At 36.1% G+C, this 24460-nt stretch overlaps 1 protein-coding gene across 1 annotated transcript in view; it reads left to right on the top strand.

Moving 5' to 3' along the window:
- The first annotated feature begins 433 nt into the window (after positions 1-433).
- The window catches only part of LOC131953435 (homeobox protein MOX-2), a 45508-nt gene continuing 21481 nt past the window's right edge, over positions 434-24460 (top strand). Inside the window, exons 1-3 of the mRNA XM_059316618.1 lie at positions 434-635; positions 2722-2801; positions 4583-5224. Coding sequence (XP_059172601.1) covers positions 4648-5224 — 577 coding nt within the window. The 5' untranslated portion in view covers positions 434-635; positions 2722-2801; positions 4583-4647. The remainder of the gene's footprint in view (positions 636-2721; positions 2802-4582; positions 5225-24460) is intronic.

The following is a 24460-nucleotide window of genomic DNA, read 5'->3' as shown; positions in this document are numbered from 1 at the left end:
TTCTCGAGTGGCTCCTCCTACTTCAGCCTAAGACAACAGATGGGTGCCAGAACTAGCCAATAGAATTCTAGCGAGTAGTTGTCAAAACTTTATTGGCCACGCCCCCTTGAACACTTTCTTTACTATCACAACTCCTGCTTATTTAAAAAAAAATTAATGCATATTTACAACTCTCATTAATTAGTATATTTCTAGGTATATAATTAATATAAAAAACACAAATACATACGCACTATGTAAAAAACTCCAGTTGTAAGTTAACCTGTAACCTATAAAATTTACATATTCAAAGCGACCTTCGCTCCCGTACCCAACAGTGCGGAACGCGCGTCTCTCAAAGCTCCTCCCCCTTCCACCCCATCCCTACCCAGTCCCATCCCCTTTCAACCGTGCCTAGGTAAACATCATCGCCGAATTCCATCAGACACCTCAGCAAAGGCGAGCCTGCATTTCTACTCAGTCGGCCGTTTTACGAGCACGGCATTTGATGTACTAGCACTAATCCCCACCCTAACAAAGACGTGATTTCTTTCCCCGGCACCCCCAACAACCAGCTCCGCGGATCCTGACTCGGATTTTTCCAGAAGTTCTCTACAATATCTCCAGAATCGACAAACCCTCTTCTCGTTGTATGAGTAAGTAACATTTCATACTCATCTATATCGGCATTATTACATTTTGATGAAACACACTCGATTCATTGAATATTTGACAATATGTTTAAATAATCTTAAACTCGAGTTCATGTTTTTTTTTAAAAAAATATATTATAAATGAAAGCAAACTCATTAATTTTATCAACGGTAATTTAATGTAGGTTCCTGTTAGGTGAGCATTGTTTACGCGTGCGGCTGTTTAGCTCATTAGTAGCTCTTCGATAGACATCACGAGATTCATAATTAGAATATCATAGCTAATCACAAGCGTATCTCCGGCTTTGAGTCTTTGAACACACACGGTGTTAGGTTGAAGTTGGCGTGCAATGAATGTGTTAGACACGGTAGCACGTCTCTAAGTTCGTGTGAACTAGAATCGTTGATCAATGAAATTAAAGGATAATCCGTTTTTTAAGACAAGAGAAATGGAGTTGGAAATTTATTTGTCTTCATCTGTTTCTCGTTAAAGATGGGCAACTATATAATGCGGTTATTGTGGAGTCATATATAGCAACCATCAATATGGCTATATCGCAGTTTAAGTTAGAAATAGCGAATATATATAGCAATCTTTATTGTGGCTATACCGTAGTTTGAGTTTTAAAAATGGCGAGAAATTATATAGAATGTCTTGAAACAGTCGCGTTTTGTTTGCGTTGCAATTTTTATTAAGGTGAGCTAAATTAAAATAAATATAAATATTTTTTTAAAGCTAATTGCTTCTTATCCTACTAAAACAGTGTAAAGTTCAAAAAACGATGGATGTTGTTGGCTGTTGGTTAACATCTAAGACCAAAGGCTGTTGTGTATTGTACAGTTCTCTCGAAGTCCCATAAGTTTTAAATAATGTCACTAATCAATTTAATGTGTGATATATGTGAAATCTAATTTTAACTGAACTTTGAATTTTATAAATTGATTTTTAAAGATTACTTAACAACTATCTTATAAACAAGTTAATTTTTAACTACTTTAATGTACTTATAAATTAACTTGTTATAAGATAGTTTTTAAGTATGCTTTGAAAATCAATTTATAACATTTATAGTTCAGTTAAAATTAGATTTCATATATTAGTTTTACTTAGCTATTATGGTGTGTAAAGTTATGAGATAATTAATTTGTAAAAAATTACACTATAAATTATTTTTTAAATTCTTCTTTAAAAAGTTATGTAAAAAGTATAAACATCAATTATAATAAAGCATAGGCTGTCATACGCTGAAATCTCTGGAACATTGTTATTTTATGATCCATCGATAAAAATTGAACTAGAGCTGAAGAGTCTAACCGGCACCAGTCGGCCATGTTTTTTCTCGCTAGCCGTAAGTCATACGTCTATCTTTTCTCGCTCTCCGTAAGTCAAACGTCTATCTTTAATCTAACACCAGCGCTAAACCTAACAGTTAACGCTAACCAAAACCTGCTGGGTAGTAACAGTGGGGTTAAAGATAAGCTGTGACGTTAGGCCATCTCGCTAGTATATTAAAACGGATTAATAATTCCGTCATAAGTTAGTCGCAATACGTTGAATGGGATAAAATTAATCCGTCTTGTTTAATAAATCTACTGAACAATCATAGAAACAAAAGCGAATTCAGCATCGAACTAATTATTTGAAATTATTAGAACATATCTTAATTAAAAAAATATAAAAACAATTATTACATTATCGCTAGTTTTTGTTTTGTTTAGGATTAACTTCACCAGGAAAACAATCACCACACAGAACCCGAATCATGGAGATAACTAAGAGCTGTCTTTACCTTGTGATAGCTATCTAAATACAGCAAACTAATATATCAAACAAATATCAAACAAACACGTCTCATAACAAACTTGTATTTTCTTTTTAATACTATTATCTATACATAAACATGGGTGTATATATATATATATATATATATATATATATATATATATATATATATATATATATATATATATATATATATATATATATATATACGATGTGGGCTTAAATTCGTTTATTTAGTTTTTCGACCTGTAAAGACATACATATGGCCTTTGTTACTTACATTTTTTTGCCTTCGTTGTTTTTCAGATGTTTACAGAATGCGATTGTGATTAAACTCAACAAAAAATTCGAAAGCGATGACTAAACTGGCTGGTTAAGTATATCAGGTACATTTTTTTTGCAATGGAATTTACATAACTTCGTCAGATTTTAACAACAACAATTAATTAAGTTTAGAGCACAGTTCTGTTTCTTAGAAATTTAATTTAGCTAATTAGGAGTTCTTCTAGTAAGCCAACAGTATTTCCAATTATTTTATAGACAATAATTTGCTCACAAAGAAATAAAGTCTCAAAAAAAAATATTTTTAATCCAAAACCAATGTGTATATGTGTAAATATAAATATATATAAATAAATAAATATATATATATTTACATAGTGTTTTTTCAACTTGTGCATGGCTATATTTTCGTTATAATGGGTTTGTAATAATTTAAATTCTAGTTTTCACATGAAAATCAGCATGAAAGGGAATGTACTCTTTACCACCCTTCCCCATGACTGTTTTGAATTTACTCATTTCCATTGTAAAGTCAGAGAGAATAAAACTGATTTTCTAGTCAGACACATTTTTATAAGATGTATTATAATAGTTAAATAATAACTATAATAGTTAAATAATAATTATAATAGTTAAATAATAATTATAATATTTAAATAATAATTATAATAGTTAAATAATAATTAGGCCATATAATAGTTAAATAATAATTATAATAGTTAGGCCTACATTAAATATACAAAGTATGAGTGAATTTTTGTATGTAGTACTAAAATGTCCACCATAAATTATATTGTTACCAATTTAAAAACTTGTATTGTATATACGCTTCCTCACAGAAATAAGTAGGCTAGATAATTTAACAATTTAAATTTCTAAATGTTTTAATATAAGTATATAGGCTATAGTTGCAAATACTGGGGAAATAATATTTGATCAATTATCCAAGTAAAATATTCTTCAAAACTAAAAGTAAATCAAGATGTTTGGATGTAATATTTTATATTGCATATTGATGATATAAACCATTTTGTATGTTAAATAAGTTTATTATCAAGATATTTCTTTGTAGATGATTGTCATATCTTTAAATTATTTTTCTCAGCCGTATTTTGTCTAAATATGTTTTTGTTTCTAAATTCTGTCAGGTCTTATTATGATTTGACTTCATGTGCTAAAATAACGTCACGACTATCCATGAGACTTATTATTATCTTAAAATATTGTTCATTAGATTTTTCTTCTTCTTCGTCTTCGCGCTTAATTTATTGTAGTGTTGTATTTAAGTATTACACGTGAACTAATTAAGCGACATATAGGAAGTTGACTCCGATTTCAGCCTGCTTTTCCTTCTGGATTTGCTCCCATAGCCTTTGTTCAACCAAGTACTAGTCATAAGACAGCAGTTGTTTGATTTTGGAGTTGTCTCTCCTAGATAGGTTGCTGTCGAGCTCGGGTCTTTTCAGTTAAGCAACCATGAGCAACCCGACCTGATGACTCCAACCCCTGTACATTAGAGTGGTCTATGAGTCTTTGAAATGTGCGGCACTGTTTATGACTTCCAGCAATATAAATTGATTTAAGATTGAAATCTTTATCTTTATCGAGTGAATAATATATAATCTGATTCAATTCGACAAGATTTTAATGTTATATTCTTACTTAGACAAAATTCTGACTACACGCACATGGATGTTTTTATATTTTCAAAAATATAAACTGTATAAACACAACATGATTTGAGTATTCTGTTATATAAAGCACACAAGGAACTCAAAATCTCAAATATATAGGCCCTTCTAAGGTAAGAATAAATCAAAACAATAGTTGTAAAGTGTATACTCTTTGTATTGATGGTTGTTTTAATCTACGCCTTTATCCCCAGGACCGACGGTGTAGGAGTCAGAGAACCGACGGCGTAGGATACATAGAATCGACGTGTAGGAGACAATGGAAAGCATGGAGCGAGTAAGCTGCCCGACCCGCGGGAACATGAACTCCTTCAGCCCCGGGTCGTGCAACTACGGCATGGGCCGCTTCCTCCCCCGGTCTACGCCCTTCAGCGACTGCATGCAGAGTGCCGGGGTGGGGATGGGGCACGGGCCCGGGGGCCACTTAGGATACTCGCCATACACGGACTGGAACCTGCTGTACCACTCCCACGGCCTGTCCAACAACTCCCTGGACCGTCAGGTCGGGGGCGCCCTCGGGCACCACCACAGGGCGTCGTCGCATTATTTCTCCATGTCCCCCAACATGGTCTCCGGGAAAGACTACGGCTCCTCCCTGCATCAGCCCGTCCCCACCCAGGGGATGGGGGTCGGGATGCACGGGTCACACCCGTCCCACCATTCCCCACACCCAGCGTACCCGTCCCCGCCGCTGGTGCCCTCACAGCACCAGAGAACTCAGTACGACCCCACCCCCGTGGGGTACCACTCGCTGTGTGGCACGGGACCCGTCTCCCCACAAGGTGGCGCCTCCTGCATGTCCCCGGATATAGACAAGAAGGAAAACAAACCCAAAGGTAAGCTCATTAATTATCACAATTAGATAATTAATTAATTTACTAACTACAGACATTAACTTATAACTATTACAGTATGCGCTTTTTTTAACATTAGTTAAAAACTTTAAAAATAGTTCCCTAAGTAAACAACAAATTGAAAAAAAACAAACAAACATATCTGTTATTGTATAGTTGTCTCTTATTAACAATTTTAAAAAATACTATCACTAATTTAAAAATAAAAAAAAGTAAAAAAAAAAATAATTATTACAAATATTTAAAAAATAACACATTAAATAAAACTAACAAAGTATGTATGAATTGCTTAACATTACAATAGCCCTTGGTTTGGTAATTTGTATATAACAGCCACCAGAGATCGAAATAATAGGTATTATTTTCCGCCTCAGACATGTTATTTACAGCGTCAGTTTGCCTTGTATGTTCGTTTAGTATTACAGTTTTCTTCATCGGCTTGTGAGGACTGATACAGATTTACAATAGTAATAGAGATCTACTTCTTTCATAGTTGTAGCCTACTTTCATTCATTCAAGATGGTTTACTTATACATAGAAATAATAGGTAATTAATATTGTTTTATGTACACAGGTTTTTATTTTATAAAAAAAATGTAGTAAGTTTTCTCTAATAAAACACGACAATCGTCATAAAAGCAGTGTATTTGTATGGTGGATAAGCTCATATATATGTCTATTATGACTAAAATTGTTACTTGTAGCAATTTGAATAATTTTGGCACAATTTAAGTGACTGTCAGTCATTACAATTTTAAACAAAATGATGAATTTTAAGCGATATAAAAATAGAAATCAGTGGAAAGTAATTCCATTTCAAAATTATCGTAAATAACATTTTCTAAAATAAACCGGGAGTGATCTCCCCTAAACTTTCTCGAATATTCTTATATAAAATAACAGGGGATGGGAACTCGGGCTATAGACATGATTTTTAATCCATTTTAAATACTTAAAGTTTTAAAAATAGAATAAAATCTCGTAGACAAATTAATTGCACACCAAGTGAACGCAAATAAAATAAACCGGGAGTGATCTCCCCTAAACTTTCTCGAATATTTTTATATAAAATAACAGGGGATGGGAACTCGGGCTATAGACATGATTTTTAATCCATTTTAAATACTTAAAGTTTTAAAAATAGAATAAAATCTCGTAGACAAATTAATTGCACACCAAGTGAATGCGAAATAAAAAAGCGCATAATAGTGCGCAATATTATTAGTACTTTTAAAATTTACATTAGTTTTTTGAGAAATCGGAAGTAGCGTAAATTACTACTTCCGGTCAACGGAAATTACTCAAAATTTAACAGAAGGCAGAGAATTAGATCTTTTACTTACATGTGAAATTTCATTTATCTATCTGAAATAGTACTCAAGTTATAGGCTTTTGAAAAATTCAAAGTAGAAAAAGTACCACTTCCGGTTGTCGGAAATCGCTCAAAAGTTGATACGGATCTACGATTTTGATATAATACTTATATATGAAATTTCATCAACCTAGCTGTAACGGTACTCAAGTTATCGTGTTTACACACCGACACACAGACACACAGACACACACACACACAGACATACGGACAAGATTGCAAAATTATGTTTTTCCGTATCAGTAAGGTGTAAAACGTCGAGATTTGTAAAAATCTCGATTTTTTTTTTGCACGATTACAATACTTTCTCTATACTACGTATATACGAGAAAGTAAAAAGCGCATAATAGTGCGCAATATTATTAGTACTTTTAAAATTTACATTAGTTTTTTGAGAAATCGGAAGTAGCGTAAATTACTACTTCCGGTCAACGGAAATGACTCAAAATTTAACAGAAGGTAGAGAATTAGATCTTTTACTTACATGTGAAATTTCATTTATCTATCTGAAATAGTACTCAAGTTATAGGCTTTTGAAAATTTCAAAGTAGAAAAAGTACCACTTCCGGTTATCGGAAATCGCTCAAAAGTTAATACGGATCTACGATTTTGATAAAATACTTATATATGAAATTTCATCAACCTAGCTGTAACGGTACTCAAGTTATCGTGTTTACACACGGACAGACAGACAGACAGACAGACAGACACACAGACAGACACACAGACATACGGACAAGATTGCAAAATTATGTTTTTCCGTATCAGTGAGGTGTAAAACGTCGAGATTTGTAAAAATCTCGATTTTTTTTTTTTTTTGCACGATTACAAGACTTTCTCTATACTTCGTATATACGAGAAAGTAAAAAGAATTTATCAAAATGATTATAAAAATGTGCCGCTAAGCCTGTTTCAAATAATGATTCAAACCAGCTCTAATATTAAAAGTTGAATGTTAAATAATCAATTATTCTTACAACTTCCACTTCACAGTGTTAATTTGTTTTACATTAACAGTGAAATGTTGCACAATTTAAAAGCTGTTAACATCAACTTTACATTAGCATTCTGTATTGGGTCGGGCTATTTGTAATTAATAGCAATATGGCTCTCTTCACTTCCCTGCATTTGAGATTTCTATCCCTCCCTCTCTCTATCTCTCTCTTTATCTATATATATAATACAAATATATAAACCAAACAAAAATATATATAGGCCCCTACACATAAATATTTATACATTAATAGATAAACACACAATACGCACATAAAAAGGCACAAACTATCTCCCTCTAAAAACACACAAACTTGCAAACATGATTATATATATATATATATATATATATATATATATATATATATATATATATATATATATATAAATAATATATAATATATTATATATATATATTATATGCCTATTTTTGATAGTACGTGTGCAGGTGTCCGGGTGTCTATGTATGTGTATCTTAGCGTCTGTGTGTCTTTGTATATATGTGCGCGTGTGTCTATGTACGTATATGTATGTACATTGAGTGCATCAGATCTAGATCGCGAGAAAAACAATACATACACTCAATAATAAGGACATACTGTGTTTTTTTCCTTTTCTTGTAAAAGAATTTTTTAATGAATTGTTATTCTAGCTGCTACTGAATACCTGCCTATTTAATTAAAGATTGTCGAGTCGATCTTTTCATTCACATAGGGACATTGAATTGATTAAACTATTTCTTTGTTTTAGACGCCACATATGCTAAACCCACCGCATATGGTATACACCCACACCGCATATGCTATAAAGCTAACCCTCACATCTTAAACGCTGATGCCACGTATGCAAAATACCCACATCTCAAGTCCCAAACATCCATTGAACTCACACCAAACATTCACATATCCACATCCACGCTACATATCCACAATATACACACCACAGCCTCAACACATCCACATCACATATCCCCATCATCCATATCACATTCACATTTATACATACCCACCTCATTCACATTCACACCACATAACCTCAACATCCACACCATATCCAAATATCCACAGACTCACCCATATTCTAACCATACACACCACATCCACATATCCACATACCCACCCATATTTCAATCACCAACGCCACCTCCAGGTAACACATATGCCAACCATCCACACCACATCCACTTATTCCAAACATCCACACCCACACCCCACATCCACTTATTTCAAACATCCACACTACATCTATATACCTACCCCCATATCCCACCACCACCCCCCACATCAGCTTATTCCCAACATCCACACCCACACCCACACCCCTACTTATTTCCAACATCCACACCACATCCCCATACCTACCCCCATATCCCCCCCCACATCCGCTTATTCCCAACATCCACACCCCACATCCCCCTACCCCCACCCCCTAGCTGTTTGTCTAACCCTAGATGGACGCCACCCTAGCCTGTTTTCCTTGCGCCTAATTTCCCCCCTCACACCTGTGCCACAGAGCCACTAATTAGACAGTAGCTCGGTAAAAAAAGGGGGCAGAGAGAAGGGGGGTAACCCAGGCTTATTAAACCCGTTTGTAAATGGACTAAAAATAGATGAAATTCAAGGGCGGTAAGTGGGTTTATTAAAAACGCGTTTGGTGGGGAGAGTGATATGAGAAGAAATAGAAGCTTTAGAGAAGTTTATTTTTGCGTATAAAAACGTTCTATAGATAAACAGAAGAGATCTACTACCGCTACAGGTTGACGTGTGAATGGTCTGAGATGGAGTTGAGTTCTAGAAGTCAGGAAAATGTTCTTCCTAATTCTTTGCGATGTTGTTTTCTGGGTTTCATACAGAGACCTGGTGCTCTGTAGGGCAGGTGGAGTAGAGTACATTAATATTTTTTTTTTAAATCAAATTGTTTTGTATGACAATCTCATCACATTCATTTACATCATGACACCTGGGTACTAATTAAAGCTGACTTGGGCTCGCGGTAAACCATAAGGAATTGTACCCTGGTCATCGATGCGAGGGGTCACACACTCTATCACGCGACCACCCCGCTCCACCCCCTCACGCGGGATACTAAACTACGATAATTTAGCGTGATCATTATCATATAGTTACAACAAGACATTTCTGGATCAAATGAATGTTGCCCACCCCGTCTTTGTACATGCTTACAGTATACGGCAGTGGGTGCAATAGCCATGCAAGATTTTTGAATGTGGATGTTTTTTGTTTATGGATATGTCTTATGTATGTGGATTTGTCTTTTGTGGGTAGATTTTTCTTTTGGATGTGGATTTGTATTTTGTATGTTGATTTGTATTTTGTATGTGGATTTATCTTTTGTATGTGGATTTGTCTTTTGTATGTGGATTTGCATTTTTATGTGGATATGTCTTTAGTGGAAATGTCTTTTAATTACCTTGCGCCTTGTGTCATGAATATTTGAGACAGAAAGAACAAAAGTTCCAACCCTAAATTTGCAGCCAATTGATTTTTTAAAAACTTAAATTGAACATTTTGTTAGGTATGTTATTTCCTTATGAATACTACTAATCAATTATAAAAAAAAAGTTGTGTAAATATAATTGCAATCTGCTGTAAAGCCCCTCCCCCTTCCCAGTATTCATAATCACTGCCTTGTCAGGTGTTTAATTACTCGACACCTCTCATTTTATCTCTAACTCACCAAAATGACATACAAAATTTGTCTCCCCTTGGTCAACAACCCCCTCCCCCACCCAGTAACACGTCGCTCCCTTTGTTCAACACACCCCCCACCCCCACGGTACCAGACAACACCAACAGCACTTGGTTCCAGATCAGACACCCACGCCACAGTTTAACCACGATTTGATACTCTCCACCCCCGTCTAATACACCTCTCATTACACCTCGCACCGTCCCATTACTCTCTAATCCACGTCGGTCTGGGATGTGAACGGAACCACTCCTACACCACAGTGCCGTCCCACCCAATCGCTACACAGCTCGGTGACATGCGCAGTACACGCGCAGTCCCCGGATGACGGAAGTGACGTGTTATTAAAAAAAAAGGGCACGGGTCGTCTCCAGAGGATTCTGGTCGTAGATGTTTGGCGCCTAGTGAAAGGTCAGGGAGCTCTGGAGAGTTGCAGGAGGAAGCCTGGAGTTTGTCTGCGACTAAAGGCAGGATGCAGATCTGAAACAGACTTCAACATGTTCTTCGCACACATTGTATTCCTAGTTTTGGTCGCATTGTATTCCTAGTTTTGGTCGCATTGTATTCCTAGCTTTGGTGGCATTGTATTCCTAGTTTTGGTCGCATTGTATTCCTAGTTATGGTCGCATTGTATTCCTAGCTTTGGTCGCATTGTATTCTTAGATTTTGGCGCATTTTATTCCTAGTTTTGGTCGCATTGTATTCTTAACTTCGGTCGCATTGTATTCCTAGTTTTGATAGCATTATATTCCTAGTTTTGGTCGCTAAATGTTTCTAGCTATGGTTGCATTGTATCCTAGTTTTAGCTTCGTCATGTTTCATTCCTACTTTTGGGTTTGTCGCATTTCACTCCTATATTTTTAAAATTCCTAGTTTTTGTCATATTATTATCTCTAGCTCTTTCGTCTTTCATTCTTAACTTTTGGCATTGTCGCATTTTCTTCCTAACTTTGTCGCGTTGAATTTCAAAATTTGGCCTCGCTTTATTCCTTTTATTCCCTTTCTTATAAGAGGCTTGTAACAATGAGCCGAACAAGAATAAGCTTTCAAGAAATCATAATCGTAGATTAATTAAACTTGCATCGCGTGTTAAATATAACTATAGACTTAACATACAGTAAAACAAATTGGAAATAGTCTCATATGTCTATGCATAAACTTCCAAAACATTAAAAAAATATTCTAAATTAATTTAAAAAAAAATCAAAAGAATGATAAATTACAATCTATATAGATCTAAATTTCTAATTGCTAACTTTTAAACTATCTATCAGGCGACGTTAAGTCAAGAAAAATAATTCTAAAAAAAAAAATTCAAACATAATACAACAGAAAGATAAATTACGAAAAAAATCTATTATTGATATAAAATTTCTAATTGCAAATTAGTTAATTATCTTCTACCACCTGACGAAGTCAACGAATGACTCGATGTTTACAAAACTCTTCCAGAGCTACAGCTTACCCTACGTGTGGCCGTTTGAAAACTCTCCAACTATTTATTTATTTTACAAAAAACTCGAAAACGCCATTAAAAGCCGAGTTTTTTTTTCGTAAAAAAAAAGGTATAAAGTAAAAGCTAAAAGGATTCAAAGACGAAATAAACCAAGATGGTTGACTATCACTTCTGCTAACTGTAAAACTTCCGGTTTTGTCGTGGTCACGCGCGGGAGAGAAAAAAAAAAGAGGCTGTGACACTAATCTGTTAGTGAAGCCCGAATATGACGTCATCAATAGGTGCGCTCCTGTTCGAAATGGTAACGAGGTAGGGAGCAAGGAAGGCCACCCCGTCTGCGCAGCGGCAAATCACTCACATCTGCGTAAACATTGAGACGATGGAGAAATTGAATTGCAAACAGATTGCATCCATTTACCTTCGGGATTTTTAGCTTTTTAAACCCTATATTCTTTGAAAGGCTGTTTTTAATACCAATAAACCGTCAAAAAAACTATACCAATTTAAATGAAAACAAATAAACAAAATAAATAAACAGCAGTTTATTTTTTTAATGGAGAGAAAAAATTTAATCGTTTAATTAAACAGATGTGTGTGTTGAACATATTTTATGGAAGAATTTAAATAAAAAAAATTAAGCTTAATAATAAACTGAATTTTGAGGAAGCAGTAACTTACAGTTGACAGTAAATCTTGAATTTCTAGAATCGTGAGCTTAAAAGTGCCAAATGACAATTAGCCCACTTTGTTGAATCATGGGCGTTTATTTGGCGAATTAGACGAACGTTTTTTTTAAAGGGCGTTAATTTAAAATTAATAGTGATAGTTGTTTTCCTACTTCTTCTTCTTCGTTTTTAATTGCAATCAAGTTGGCTTTTAATTGTCAACAAGTTATTCACCATTTGACCCGTAGACTCCGATTTCAGCCTGCTTTTCTTGCTGGTAATATAAAATATAAAGGAATTTCTTGGAATAGCAGGGAATTGTCTGGTTAAATAATTGTGGAAAACCTAGGATTTGCCTTTGTCTAACCAAGAACAAACTACAAAGCAGCAATTATTTGTTTTTGGAGTTGTCTCTCCTAGCTGTGTTGCTGTCCACAGCTAACGTTTTTTTTTATCGAGCCTCATCTGCCCGGGCGGTGAAGGTTCATTTTTGTAATCCAGTGAGGATAGTAAACAAATCATATGAAATAGAGTAAAAAAAAAAAAACAAGCGTTTTTAGTCAGCAAAAGGCAGAGGCGTAGCGAGGGGGGGGACGGGACGGGGACGGGGGGGGGGTGCGGACCGCACCGGGTGACACCATTTAGGGGGGGTGACACCAAGGCAACAAAATAGCAAAATATATAGAGAAAAATGATAACTCCACTTAATTAAGTGATTAATTCGAGTGTTAAGTGTTAAGTAGTCTTTTAAGAGGTGCAAATCGAAAGTTTGAGGGGGGGGGGGGGGGGGGGGGGGGGTTGCAAATCGAAAGTTTTAAGGGGGGGGGGTGCAAATCGAAAATTGAAAGTTTGTCCCCGGGAAGGGTCGCTACGCCTGGGGGGGGGGGGGGTGACACCATTAAGTGCCGCACCGGGTGACACCCGACCTCGCAACGCCACTGGCAAAAGGTATTGTAAAATAATGACGACTGTAGCTTTATTTTTGCAAAGGGCCCAATTACCCAAGGGGCCAGTTCGAATGTAGGAAAAAGTGAAGACGCTCCATCAATACTTGCTTCATTTATGCCGACATAATCTTCAAAATATTTCTATTGCAGCTGACGGAAGCAACTGCGTGTAGATTAGTATATATCAATCTATGCGAAAGTTCAAACCAGCATATTTAGGTCTTAGAGTTGTGACTAGGTTAGGTAGAGCGTACTATGGCTTAAGACTAAGCGCCCTCTGCGCATAAATTATATATATATATATATATATATATATATATATATATATATATATATATATATATATACATATATATATATATATATATATATATATATATATATATATATATATATATATATATATATGGTACTTTTGTAATGTTAACCTCCCCGTAACTCTAAAAAAAAAGTCAGGCTAACAGGAAAACATCTAGTTTGACACACACCCCTCTGCCCTCCCCCAACTCCTAGAAAACATTCCGCGGGTGTTAGAGCTTAAGACTAAGTCAGAACGCGCCTGCTTTGGCTTAATCCTAAGATACGCTGAACCTACTTAGTCGTAGGACAACGCTATGAGAACCTAATTCGGCTTTAGACCCAAGTTTAGTCAAGCCTGCTCAGGCGTCACACTAAGGTGAGGATGAACCTACTTTAACTAAGACCTACATGACTTTTAATCAGACGTCTCAATTACATTTCCATGTGCGCGGTTAATTACAACCCGCGGTGTGCGTGTGCGACCCAACACGGGTCCGCCGTGTCACGTGGTCTGACGTTTTGCGGTGAAGGGTTAGATTTTCACCCTGACAGCCTAGCCCAGAAGTACGGTGAGCGGGCTAATTTGTTACATTCCCAGTGAGCGCTTCAAGTGGGTGTCGGTCGGACGGGGAGGAAGACATTTTTTTATTTTATTTATATCACTGCGCGGCGAAAATCGTGTAGGCGAAAGTGTCCTTAGTACCTGTTTAGTCTAACCTGTGTAGACGTGGAGTGACGCGACAAAAATTAATTAGGTAAATAAAATTGCGGGCTGTGAAATAATTTTTAATTTCCAAATTTAATTAAATTATTTTCACTTTTTCACTTTACATATATAGACACATGATAAATGGTAGTTGAAGTATTAGCCAGAGTTTAAGAAATCGCCTAGGTTCTAGTTTCAGTTCTTTCGGGATTTCCGGGATATTTCTAAAAATAAAAAAAATAAAAAAAATAAAAAACTAAATAATTTTTAAAAAATTATACCAAAACGATAACAAATCGCCACAGTTATGTTATAATATACAATATAAACACATTTTATAACACACATTTCATACGTTGTAATATACATTTAATCTTAATGTCTCAGAATGTCTGTTGCATTTTTAAATCTTCGGACAGGTATTCATTCATCCAATGGAAGAATAAACATTACTATTTATCTTTTACTCAATGTAAATTTTTTTGCAGGCTTTACGATAGTAGTTCTTTGAGTTCTTTCTTATCTTCCAAACATTAGTCACTTGTTGTGGTTCTCTTATATATTTACGAACACATGATTACACTGTGATGCGGTATATTTTTATATTGCTGTATTAGGCTGGGTGGGCGATGAATGAAACAAGACCGATTTATCAAAGACCGGTTGGTTGAAGGCCGGTTGGTTGAAGGCCGGTTAAATGAAGGCCGGTTAAATGAAGGCCAGTTCGACCCAAGGCCATATGCCCGAAAAAATTGTTCCTTTTAAAAAATGTATATTATAAAATCATTTGATAAAAAAAAAATAGTCAAACGTGGCTTTATATTAACAAAAAGCATTTCGTTACGTTAAACGATAATACATCACATAAATTAATTTTAACAATGTTTTTACAATATGATCCATCTTTTAAGTAAAAACAGAGGTATGTTTTTATTGAAAAGTTAAATGTATGTTTGTTCAATTACATTTATTTACATTAATGAGATTTGGGATCAAAGGATATAATGTGTCGGCAAATCATCGGGCAATACACATTCGGGAAGTGGTGTAGCGAGGTCGGGTGTCACCCGGTGCGGCACTTAATGGTGTCACCCCCAGGGCGTAGCGACTCTTCCCGGGGACAAACTTTCAAATATTCGATTTGCACCCCCGCCCATAAACTTTCGATTTGCACCCCCCTCAAATTTTTCTCTATATATTTTGCTATTTTTTTTTGCCTTGGTGTCACCCCCCCCCCCTAAATGGTGTCACCGTTGCGGTCCGCACCCCCCCCCCCTCGCTACGCCTCTGCATTCGGGTACTACTCATTCGAATGATAAACATTCGGACAACACTAATTCGGACAACTTTAATTAGGACAATTCTAATTCAGACCATACACATTTGTGTACTACTCATTCGGATAATAAACATTCGGACAATATAACTTTGGACTATTTAAATAAGGACAATACTAATTCAGGCATAACTAAATCGGAAAACACTATTTAGGACATGACTAATTCGGACAATACTAATTCAGACAATTCTAATTCGGACATAATTAATTCGGATAATACTAATTCGGACAATCCTAATTCGGACAATACAAAATTCGGACAATACTAATTCGAACAATACTAATTCAGACAACACTAATTCGGACAATCATCGCACAGCAATCATTACTCATACAAACAATCTGCACTCATTAAATCTGCTAGTGGATGATTAAAACACAAGAACAACACAAAAAGAAAATTCTAGCTAACGTGATAACTACCCCACATCTTGAAACCGTTTTACCTCCCTGACGTAATAAACCAATCACCTCCCTCAGTCTTCAGCCCCCGGCGGCGGCCATCTTGAAAAGATGATTGCTACGGTGACAGTAATTGGCTCCCTGTAGGGGGCAGGGCTGTGATCAGCTAATCAGAGGGGGACGTACTGCAGTGGTGCCTCTATGGACTGCGCATGTGCACAATGGATAGGGCGGATGGTCAAGAGATTACTGTAGATGAACGTAGCTTTGTTCAGATATGGTTGAAGTTTTTGTATAATAATTTCATAGCGTTTTATTTAGGATTAACATGTTCGTAACACCATTTCAAATTGTTCTAGTAACCCATCTAAAATTGTTCAAGTAACCCATCTCAAATTGTTCCAGTAACCCATCTAAAATTGTTCCAGTAACCCATCTAAAATTGTTCCAGTAACCCATCTCAAATTGTTCCAGTAACCCATCTCAAATTGTTCCAGTAACCCATCTCAAATTGTTCCAGTAACCCATCTCAAATTGTTCCAGTAACCAATCTAAAATTGTTCAAGTAACCCATCTCAAATTGTTCTAGTAACCCATCTCAAATTGTTCCAGTAACCCATCTAAAATTGTTTTAGTAACCCATCTAAAATTGTTCAAGTAACCCATCTCAAATTGTTCTAGAAACCCATCTCAAATTATTCCAGTAACCCATCTCAAATTGTTCTAGTAGCTTCTTGTACAATTGTTCTAGTAACAAATCTCAAATTGTTCTAGTTCTAGCTATGTTTAATATTATGGTACTTATTTTTTAGCGCAATTTCCATTCTGGAGAATTGCGTTTATTAACCCGTCATTTGTGGATGGATGAATGGATGGATGTATGAATGAATGTGTGTCCGCAGCTTTAAGTCGTATCTCCTCCTCAACGATGCAATATCGAGGACTAGTTCCAAAGCAATTATGTTAAGCAAGTTACGAGGATGAACATAGGCCATAAAAATTCCGGGTTTCTTTCATGGATTTCCCGGTAAAGCCAAAAAACCTCGAAAAAATGCAGTTTTTGGCCCATATATCGGCAACCAGAACACTTAGCGACTTGAAACATGTACCAATCGATTCCTGCCATAATTTAGAACAATATTGCCGAAGAAAGTTTTCAAAAATATCCTTTCGTTCGGTCACAAAATTTTTTTTGAATTAATTAAAATTTGGACCGAATTAGTAGGCATTTTTATCCAACCACACCACACGCGTCATCACGTTCAATAGCTGCGCCATCACGTTCAATGGCTGCGACATCACGTTCGGTAGCTAGGCGCGCAATGGTGTTTAGTCATGTAACTCTATTGTAAATAAAACATGTAAAATACTGAAAAAAAATAATCAAAAACGTTTTAATAACTAACCAATGGTTTTACTAACCCTGCTCTTGATTTACGCTACGACAGAGCTATTTTTAGATAACATAAGGAAATTGCGCTTAAATGTCACTAGACTTTTTAATTAAATTGTTTCTAGTTATGGTTAGTATTATGGTAAATCCAGCACTGAATACAATTTTGATCGTTAAACAACTCCACACTAGTTTTGATTAAAAAACTTCAGCATTTTCTACACGTCTAGGTAGTTAGACAGCAGACAATACCATCAAAGATTGGTAGCAACTACGGCACAAAATTAGGGCCTTTGTCAGAATATACAAGAAAATGTAATTTAGCCTGAATCCTTTTAAAATCTGAACAAAAAACCTACAAATGGCTCTTAATTTAACCTGCAACTTAAACATAACCATAATCTTAACCCTAAAATATACCGTTGGCGGTTTTATGTTATCGTCTCCTCAAATTATAATGCAATAATTAATTAGTAACTGTAGCAATACTTATTTGCGTTAATGAATTGTGCGTTTTAATGAGTTACTTTGAACTAAGATTAAAAGCATTCACAAGACAAAGGACGGATTGTGTAGGCGAAGAGTCTTTACCATCATAATAAGCTAGGAGTTAAAAAAATCACAGAACAAATATAATTAGCGAAGAGATTGAAGCAATGATGGGGTGGGGATGGAGGGGGGGGGGAGATACGCAGTGTGTGAGAGAGAGACCGACTTCAAATGGAGGTGGGGGGGGGGGTCTAGGCGGGCACTTCAAATAGTGGCGTAGAAGGGTGAGCAGTTACTGATTGCTTGAGTGAAGGCCACAGGAGTGCCGACAGCACGTGTGATATATAACGAAGGGGGGGGGGGTGTTAGGTAGTGTGGTGGTAAGGGGGGTGGGTGGTGGGATGAGTAATTGATCCTACAAAAAGAAAGGTATATAATGGGGGGGGGGGGGTGTATACACATTGATTTCTTGTAATATGTCACATTATATATTGTAATACACTAATTCTGTTTACTCCAAAATTTACAAATGCACACACAAACATAGACACACATGCACGCACACACACACATATATATATATGTATATATATGTATATATATATATATATATATGTATGTATATATATATATATATATATATATATATATATATATATATATATGCATGTATGTATATAACCCTACGTACTTTTATTTTATATATCTATACGTTTTTATAATTAATTATTTTAGCATTATATATAACTTAAAACGAAATACCCAATTCCGTAACAAATACACTATATTCTTATTTTTCTAAAACTTCATTTTAACAATAGAGATGCGATTTCAACATTTTTGAACGAATACCATTATTCTACGAATTAGGTAAAAAAAAAAGAAAAAATGAAATGTTTTATATGTGAAATAATACCTGACATAAAACATGTGATTCCCCCCCCCCCCCCACCCCCTTATCAATCTACTCATTACAACAACCACAATCGATTGTCTCTTGTCTCCCATTTATAATTCGTGTTGCTAGAACACTAATGGAAACAATTTCGTACGCACGAACTCAACAATGCACCAATTATCTTTTTATTGTTTCGCTAATTATCTTTTCGTCTTGCAATTAATTAAAACATTCATTGAAATAATCAGACCAGTCTAAATTTAACACCCAACAATTAACCCACCAAGTTTTAGTCAACATGTAGCCGGCGTCACCACTACTTTAAAAACCACTTCCATTGAATCAATGTATCCGGAAATCGATCCAAGATTTATGAAATAAGGGGCGATAAGTGAACTGGGGAGTTTCTAGACACGCATGGTTGATTTCAGTAGCGGTAATTATTCGTTATAATTGGTCTGGTAATTAGAGTTACAGATTATGTGACCAAAGCATACACCGTTACTCCCCGGGGTGTCAAGTTGGGTTGTGTTAGGGTCCTGTTGTTTAAATTGTAATGTTTATTGTAATACAAACCGGTTATTTTACACTTTCCTGTATAGTGCTTTTATTTTAGCCGGCAGGATATCTTTGAATGTGTATGATGTTTTTGTACAGATACCACTGGTTTAGAGTTAGAGTTTGAGCTAGAGTTAGGGTTTGAGCTAGAGTTTTTAAAGCTAGAGAGGGTTGGAGCTAGAGATGTTGGAGCTAGAGTTAGGGTTGGAGCTAGAGTTAGGGTTAGATCTAGAGTTAGGGTTGGAGCTAGAGTTAGAGTTGGAGCTAGAGTTGGAGCTAGAGTTAGGGTTGGAGCTAGAGTTAGAGTTGGAACTAGAGTTGGAGCTAGAGTTAGGGTTGGAGCTAGAGTTATAGTTGGAGCTAGAGTTAGGGTTGGAGCTAGAGTTAGGGTTGGAGCTAGAGTTAGGGTTAGATCTAGAGTTAGGGTTGGAGCTAGAGTTAGGGTTGGAGCTAGAGTTAGAGTTGGAGGTAGAGTTGGAGCTAGAGTTATGGTTGGAGCTAGAGTTATAGTTGGAGCTAGAGTTAGGGTTGGAGCTAGAGTTAGGGTTGGAGCTAGAGTTAGAGTTGGAACTAGAGTTGGAGCTAGAGTTAGGGTTGGAGCTAGAGTTATAGTTGGAGCTAGAGTTAGGGTTGGAGCTAGAGTTAGGGTTGGAGCTAGAGTTAGGGTTGGACCTAGAGTTAGGGTTGGAGCTATAGTTAGGTTTGGACCTAGAGCTAGAGTTGGAGCTAGAGCTAGAGTTGGAGCTAGAGTTGGAGTTAGAGCTAGAGTTTTTTTTTTAGTGTGAGAGTTTGGGCTAGAGTTAGTAAAGTAAAAATAAGTAAAGATTCCTCTTTAGACCTAACGATCCATTGGGCAGATGAAGTCGACTTCATATGTTTCTTGACCTCGGCATATGAAGGAAAGGTGTGGTCAGCACTATGTCCAGCCACACTTTACTTTCCCTAACGTGAGTTAGGTACCCACTAGAGCTGGGTAGACTCGGACGTTATACTTTTTTGAACCCGGATTCGAACTTAAGGCTCTCGGGTGGGCAGACTAGAACTCTACCGCTTAAGCTATAGTTAGGGTCGGATAATATTGTCAGTAAAATGGAAAACAGCAACGACATATTACTGCCATTGATCACAGTAATATCACTTGATAGGTAATACCTCTAGAGGCATATAGCCTAAAAAAAAATTAATTAAATTTTATTTGTTCAATTATAATAAAACTAAACTACCAGTCTTGAGAATAAGGATATTTTGGAATTGTGGAAATAAATAAATTGCCCGTTTTATATATTTTTAATATAAAACATAATTTTCCATCTATTAGTACGTTGATTAAAATATGGATTAGTGAGTTCGTGTTGTCAAAGGAGAAGATAAAGTAGAGTTTATCTGTTGCTCCGATCTAAGCTAAGATAGAGATTGTATGCCTAAAACTATGCCCAGCACTATGCCCAGGCGCTACTACATCCCCAACTCCTGTCTGGTACTTATTATAGCTGAGTGAACTCAGTGATAATTTCTAACTTGAACCGAAAATGTTTGCGCTACTCTTTACCGTCACTCGAACCCACAAAGTATACTCTACTCTCCTACATACCCCCCCCCCCATTCCTTTACATGAAAATGTAACATGAACATTCCTATTTATAACGAATCATCGCAGTTTTGTACTGCGTATACTACAGTAAAGCGCAATACATGTTTTAATTACTGCTAAAGTAGAGAAGAGAAAATATAATTTGATGAAGTAATTTGCCATGAGTTACCTTACACAAACATGATGTGGTCATGATGTATGGCGGTTGGTGGAAGGTTCCTGTTGAGCGAATCTTGTCATAAGGCGGACGCTTGAAGGCCGTTGGTACCGGAAGTCTGTTAAACGCGGGTTGATGTAGGCACACGCCTGTCTAGAACTAGATGTGTGTGGTGTTAAATATAGACATCATGATGTCATGTTCTGAATGGTTTCAACATCCAAATGTCATGTTCAGAATAGTTTCAACATACAAATGTCATGGTGACAATAGTTTTAAAATCTAAATGTAATGTTGGCAATATTCTCAACATCCAGATGTCATGTTGGAAATATTCTCAACATCCTAATGTCATGTTGACAATATTCTCAACATCCAAATGTCATGTTGGCAATATTCTCAACATCCAAATGTCATGTTGGCAATATTCTCAACATCCAAATGTCATGTTGACAATATTCTCAACATCCAAATGTCATGCTGACAATATTCTCAACATCCAAATGTCATGTTGACAATATTCTCAACATCTAAATTTCATGTAGACAATATTCTCAACATCCAAATGTCATGTTGACAATATTCTCAACATCTAAATGTCATGTAAACAATATTCTCAACATCCAGATGACAAGTTGACAATATTCTCAACATCCAGATGACAAGTTGACAATATTCTCAACATCCAGATGTCATGTTGACAAAAGTTTAAACTTCCTGAGGTAATCTAGACAATAAATTGAACATCCAGATGTCATGTTGACAAAAGATGCAACAAGCACACAATGTCAACATCTAGATGTCACCAAACAAGCGTTTCAACTTGCAATTGATCAGACTTATATCTAACATTAATGTTGTAGCATTTCAGCAGCAATTAAACATTAATGTTGTAGGATATCCACAAAGAAAAACTTTCATGTTGTAGCATATCGACAGCAAGCAAACATTAATGTTGTTGTATATCAGGAAAAAACAAACAATAATGTTGTAGCATTTTGACAACAAACATTAATGCTGTAGCATATCAGTAACAAAAACCATTTATTGTTTTCTTATCCCTCTCCCCCACCTCATACCATCTTCCAGATTTAAATCTATTTTCAATTCTGGAACAAATATTTGCAGACATATTATTTGCATATTTACCCCGAGCTGAATAAAGTACATCTAAATTTAAAATAATTAAGGCAGTTCATACCAGACTCTGCTCTTTATTTATTAAAACTATAAATTGTAAGGAACAAAAATATTTAAAAACAAAGCAAAACAAATAAAAGCCGTGGAATTATAAAAATAAAAATGTGGTGGAAAATTCTAGTGAGCTAGTTAAAAACTTTCACACACAAAAGAAACGGCACAGAATTGAGCTGTGTGCACATAAAAAGAAAATAAAGAAATTTTTTTTTCTGGATAGATTTATGAGCAGTTAGCTCCTCACTTTAGGAGGAAAGAAAAATAGATTAAAAAAGTAAAGTCGCTTTGGTTATGTGCTTCTACTACGGCTCCGTACTCTTTTTTTTTTAAATAGTAAAATACGAGTTAGCTCCCATGTTCATTCCCTCCCCTTGATCGCTCAAAACGCCGCTACACACAAGAAACGCAACTGTGTTTGGGAACAGTGTGATTGATAGTCTCCCTTTTCTCGAGGTGTGTTTTGGTATCCGCCGAACGGTAGAGATTGGAAAAATAAAAACTCTCGAACCCCGGTCCTCGTCGCACAGACGTTTTCAGTTAAGGCGGACTGGAAATGTAATTAGGATTGGTAAACATGGACTGGATGTGTGTTAATCAAATTTCTGGAGTCGTGTTTCGGGGAATTTATGGGATATCCCAAGAATTGCTGGTGGTGCGTGTTGAGGATGAAAGTGGTAGGTGGTGGGGCGGTGACGGGTTTAATGGCGGCTATGACAAGGACGTTTGGGGGCGGGTACTGATAGATGAAACGTGCACATTAAATTTTTGGTGCGGCATTGACAACTAGTGTTACTATGTGTAAAGTCAATCCTCTGGACTCAATAGAACAATACTGAACAACGACTGAACAACGACGATAAAAGTTAGCTTAAAGACAAAGAGAATGGAGTCATCCATTTATGACGTCTAAAAAATTTTCAGATTTCAGACCACCCTCCCCCCCCCCCCCCCCATCCAGTCCACACTCGTCCACTTTCGACGATCTCGCAAAAATTACTACCGATTTTCTATTTCAATAATATGACATTGTGCACCAAATAACTGATGTATGGCTTTTATATTTTCGATAATGTTTATTAGGCCTAAATATCAAAAGTAGAATCTAGAGGTGACTTTATTTAACAGGAGCAATGTCGTCTTCATTTCATTTTCTTACATGCAGGATACGAATTTTATGTTTGTTTTAAAATGCTAGTACTTCGACCTTAAGTTTAACACGTGAAAGTTCGCAGGACCCGACTCCCACCCATCCAGAGTTTCTTCCAGGCGAAGAAGGCCTACCCCCCCCCCCCCCCGAACGTATGGGTGTCATATATGGTTAAGGTTTTTTCCTGGGATATAGGCTACACCGATGACATATTTAGCGTTATGGTTAGCAGGAATACAAGTGCAACAGCCTTGAACATTACATCGAGATTTGGAAGAAAGTAGGAAACCTTTTTTTTTTTACATAGGTAAGCGGTTCTTAAACGATTGCTCAATGACCACAGATATTACTGTAGGTCTACTATTAACTGAGGTAGAATCCTGTCACATATACACCTACTGCCATACACTAGCACGCCGCTCACATACAGATTTAGTATCACGTTTACCACATTGTGCATAACGATATTATGGTAGCCGTATGGCACTGGGTGGTCGTACGGTAGAGCGTACGACTACTAACTCGAAAGACTCGAGTTCGGATCAGAGTCCATTGTACGTTCCTAAGTCCACATATATCTGAAGGGTACCCGACTCACGTTAAGGAAAGTAAAATTTGGCTGTGCCGAAAACAATATTTTTTTTACATGCCGAGGTCACAGAAACAGGTGAACTCTACTTCTTCTGTCACAAGTACTGTCAGGTTTGAAAAGGGTAACTTTTAAAAATAAAAGAGTAAGAAACAAGAAATGTAATTTTTTGTTACACTAACCAGGTGTAGCCTTGTTCATAATATTTTATTCTTTTCGGAATGTATTTAAACATTTGTATTTTTATCATTCTAAACCATATTATAATTACAGTTTTGTAATGTTTCAACCTCTCCAGAACATGTAATGA

Source organism: Physella acuta, unplaced genomic scaffold (assembly GCF_028476545.2).
Source record: "Physella acuta isolate Inbredline_101_S28 unplaced genomic scaffold, ASM2847654v3 ptg000922l, whole genome shotgun sequence".
Classification (NCBI taxonomy): Eukaryota; Metazoa; Mollusca; class Gastropoda; family Physidae; genus Physella; species Physella acuta.
Note: the sequence above shows the minus strand (reverse complement) of the source record. Positions and strands in the feature narration are given on the sequence as shown.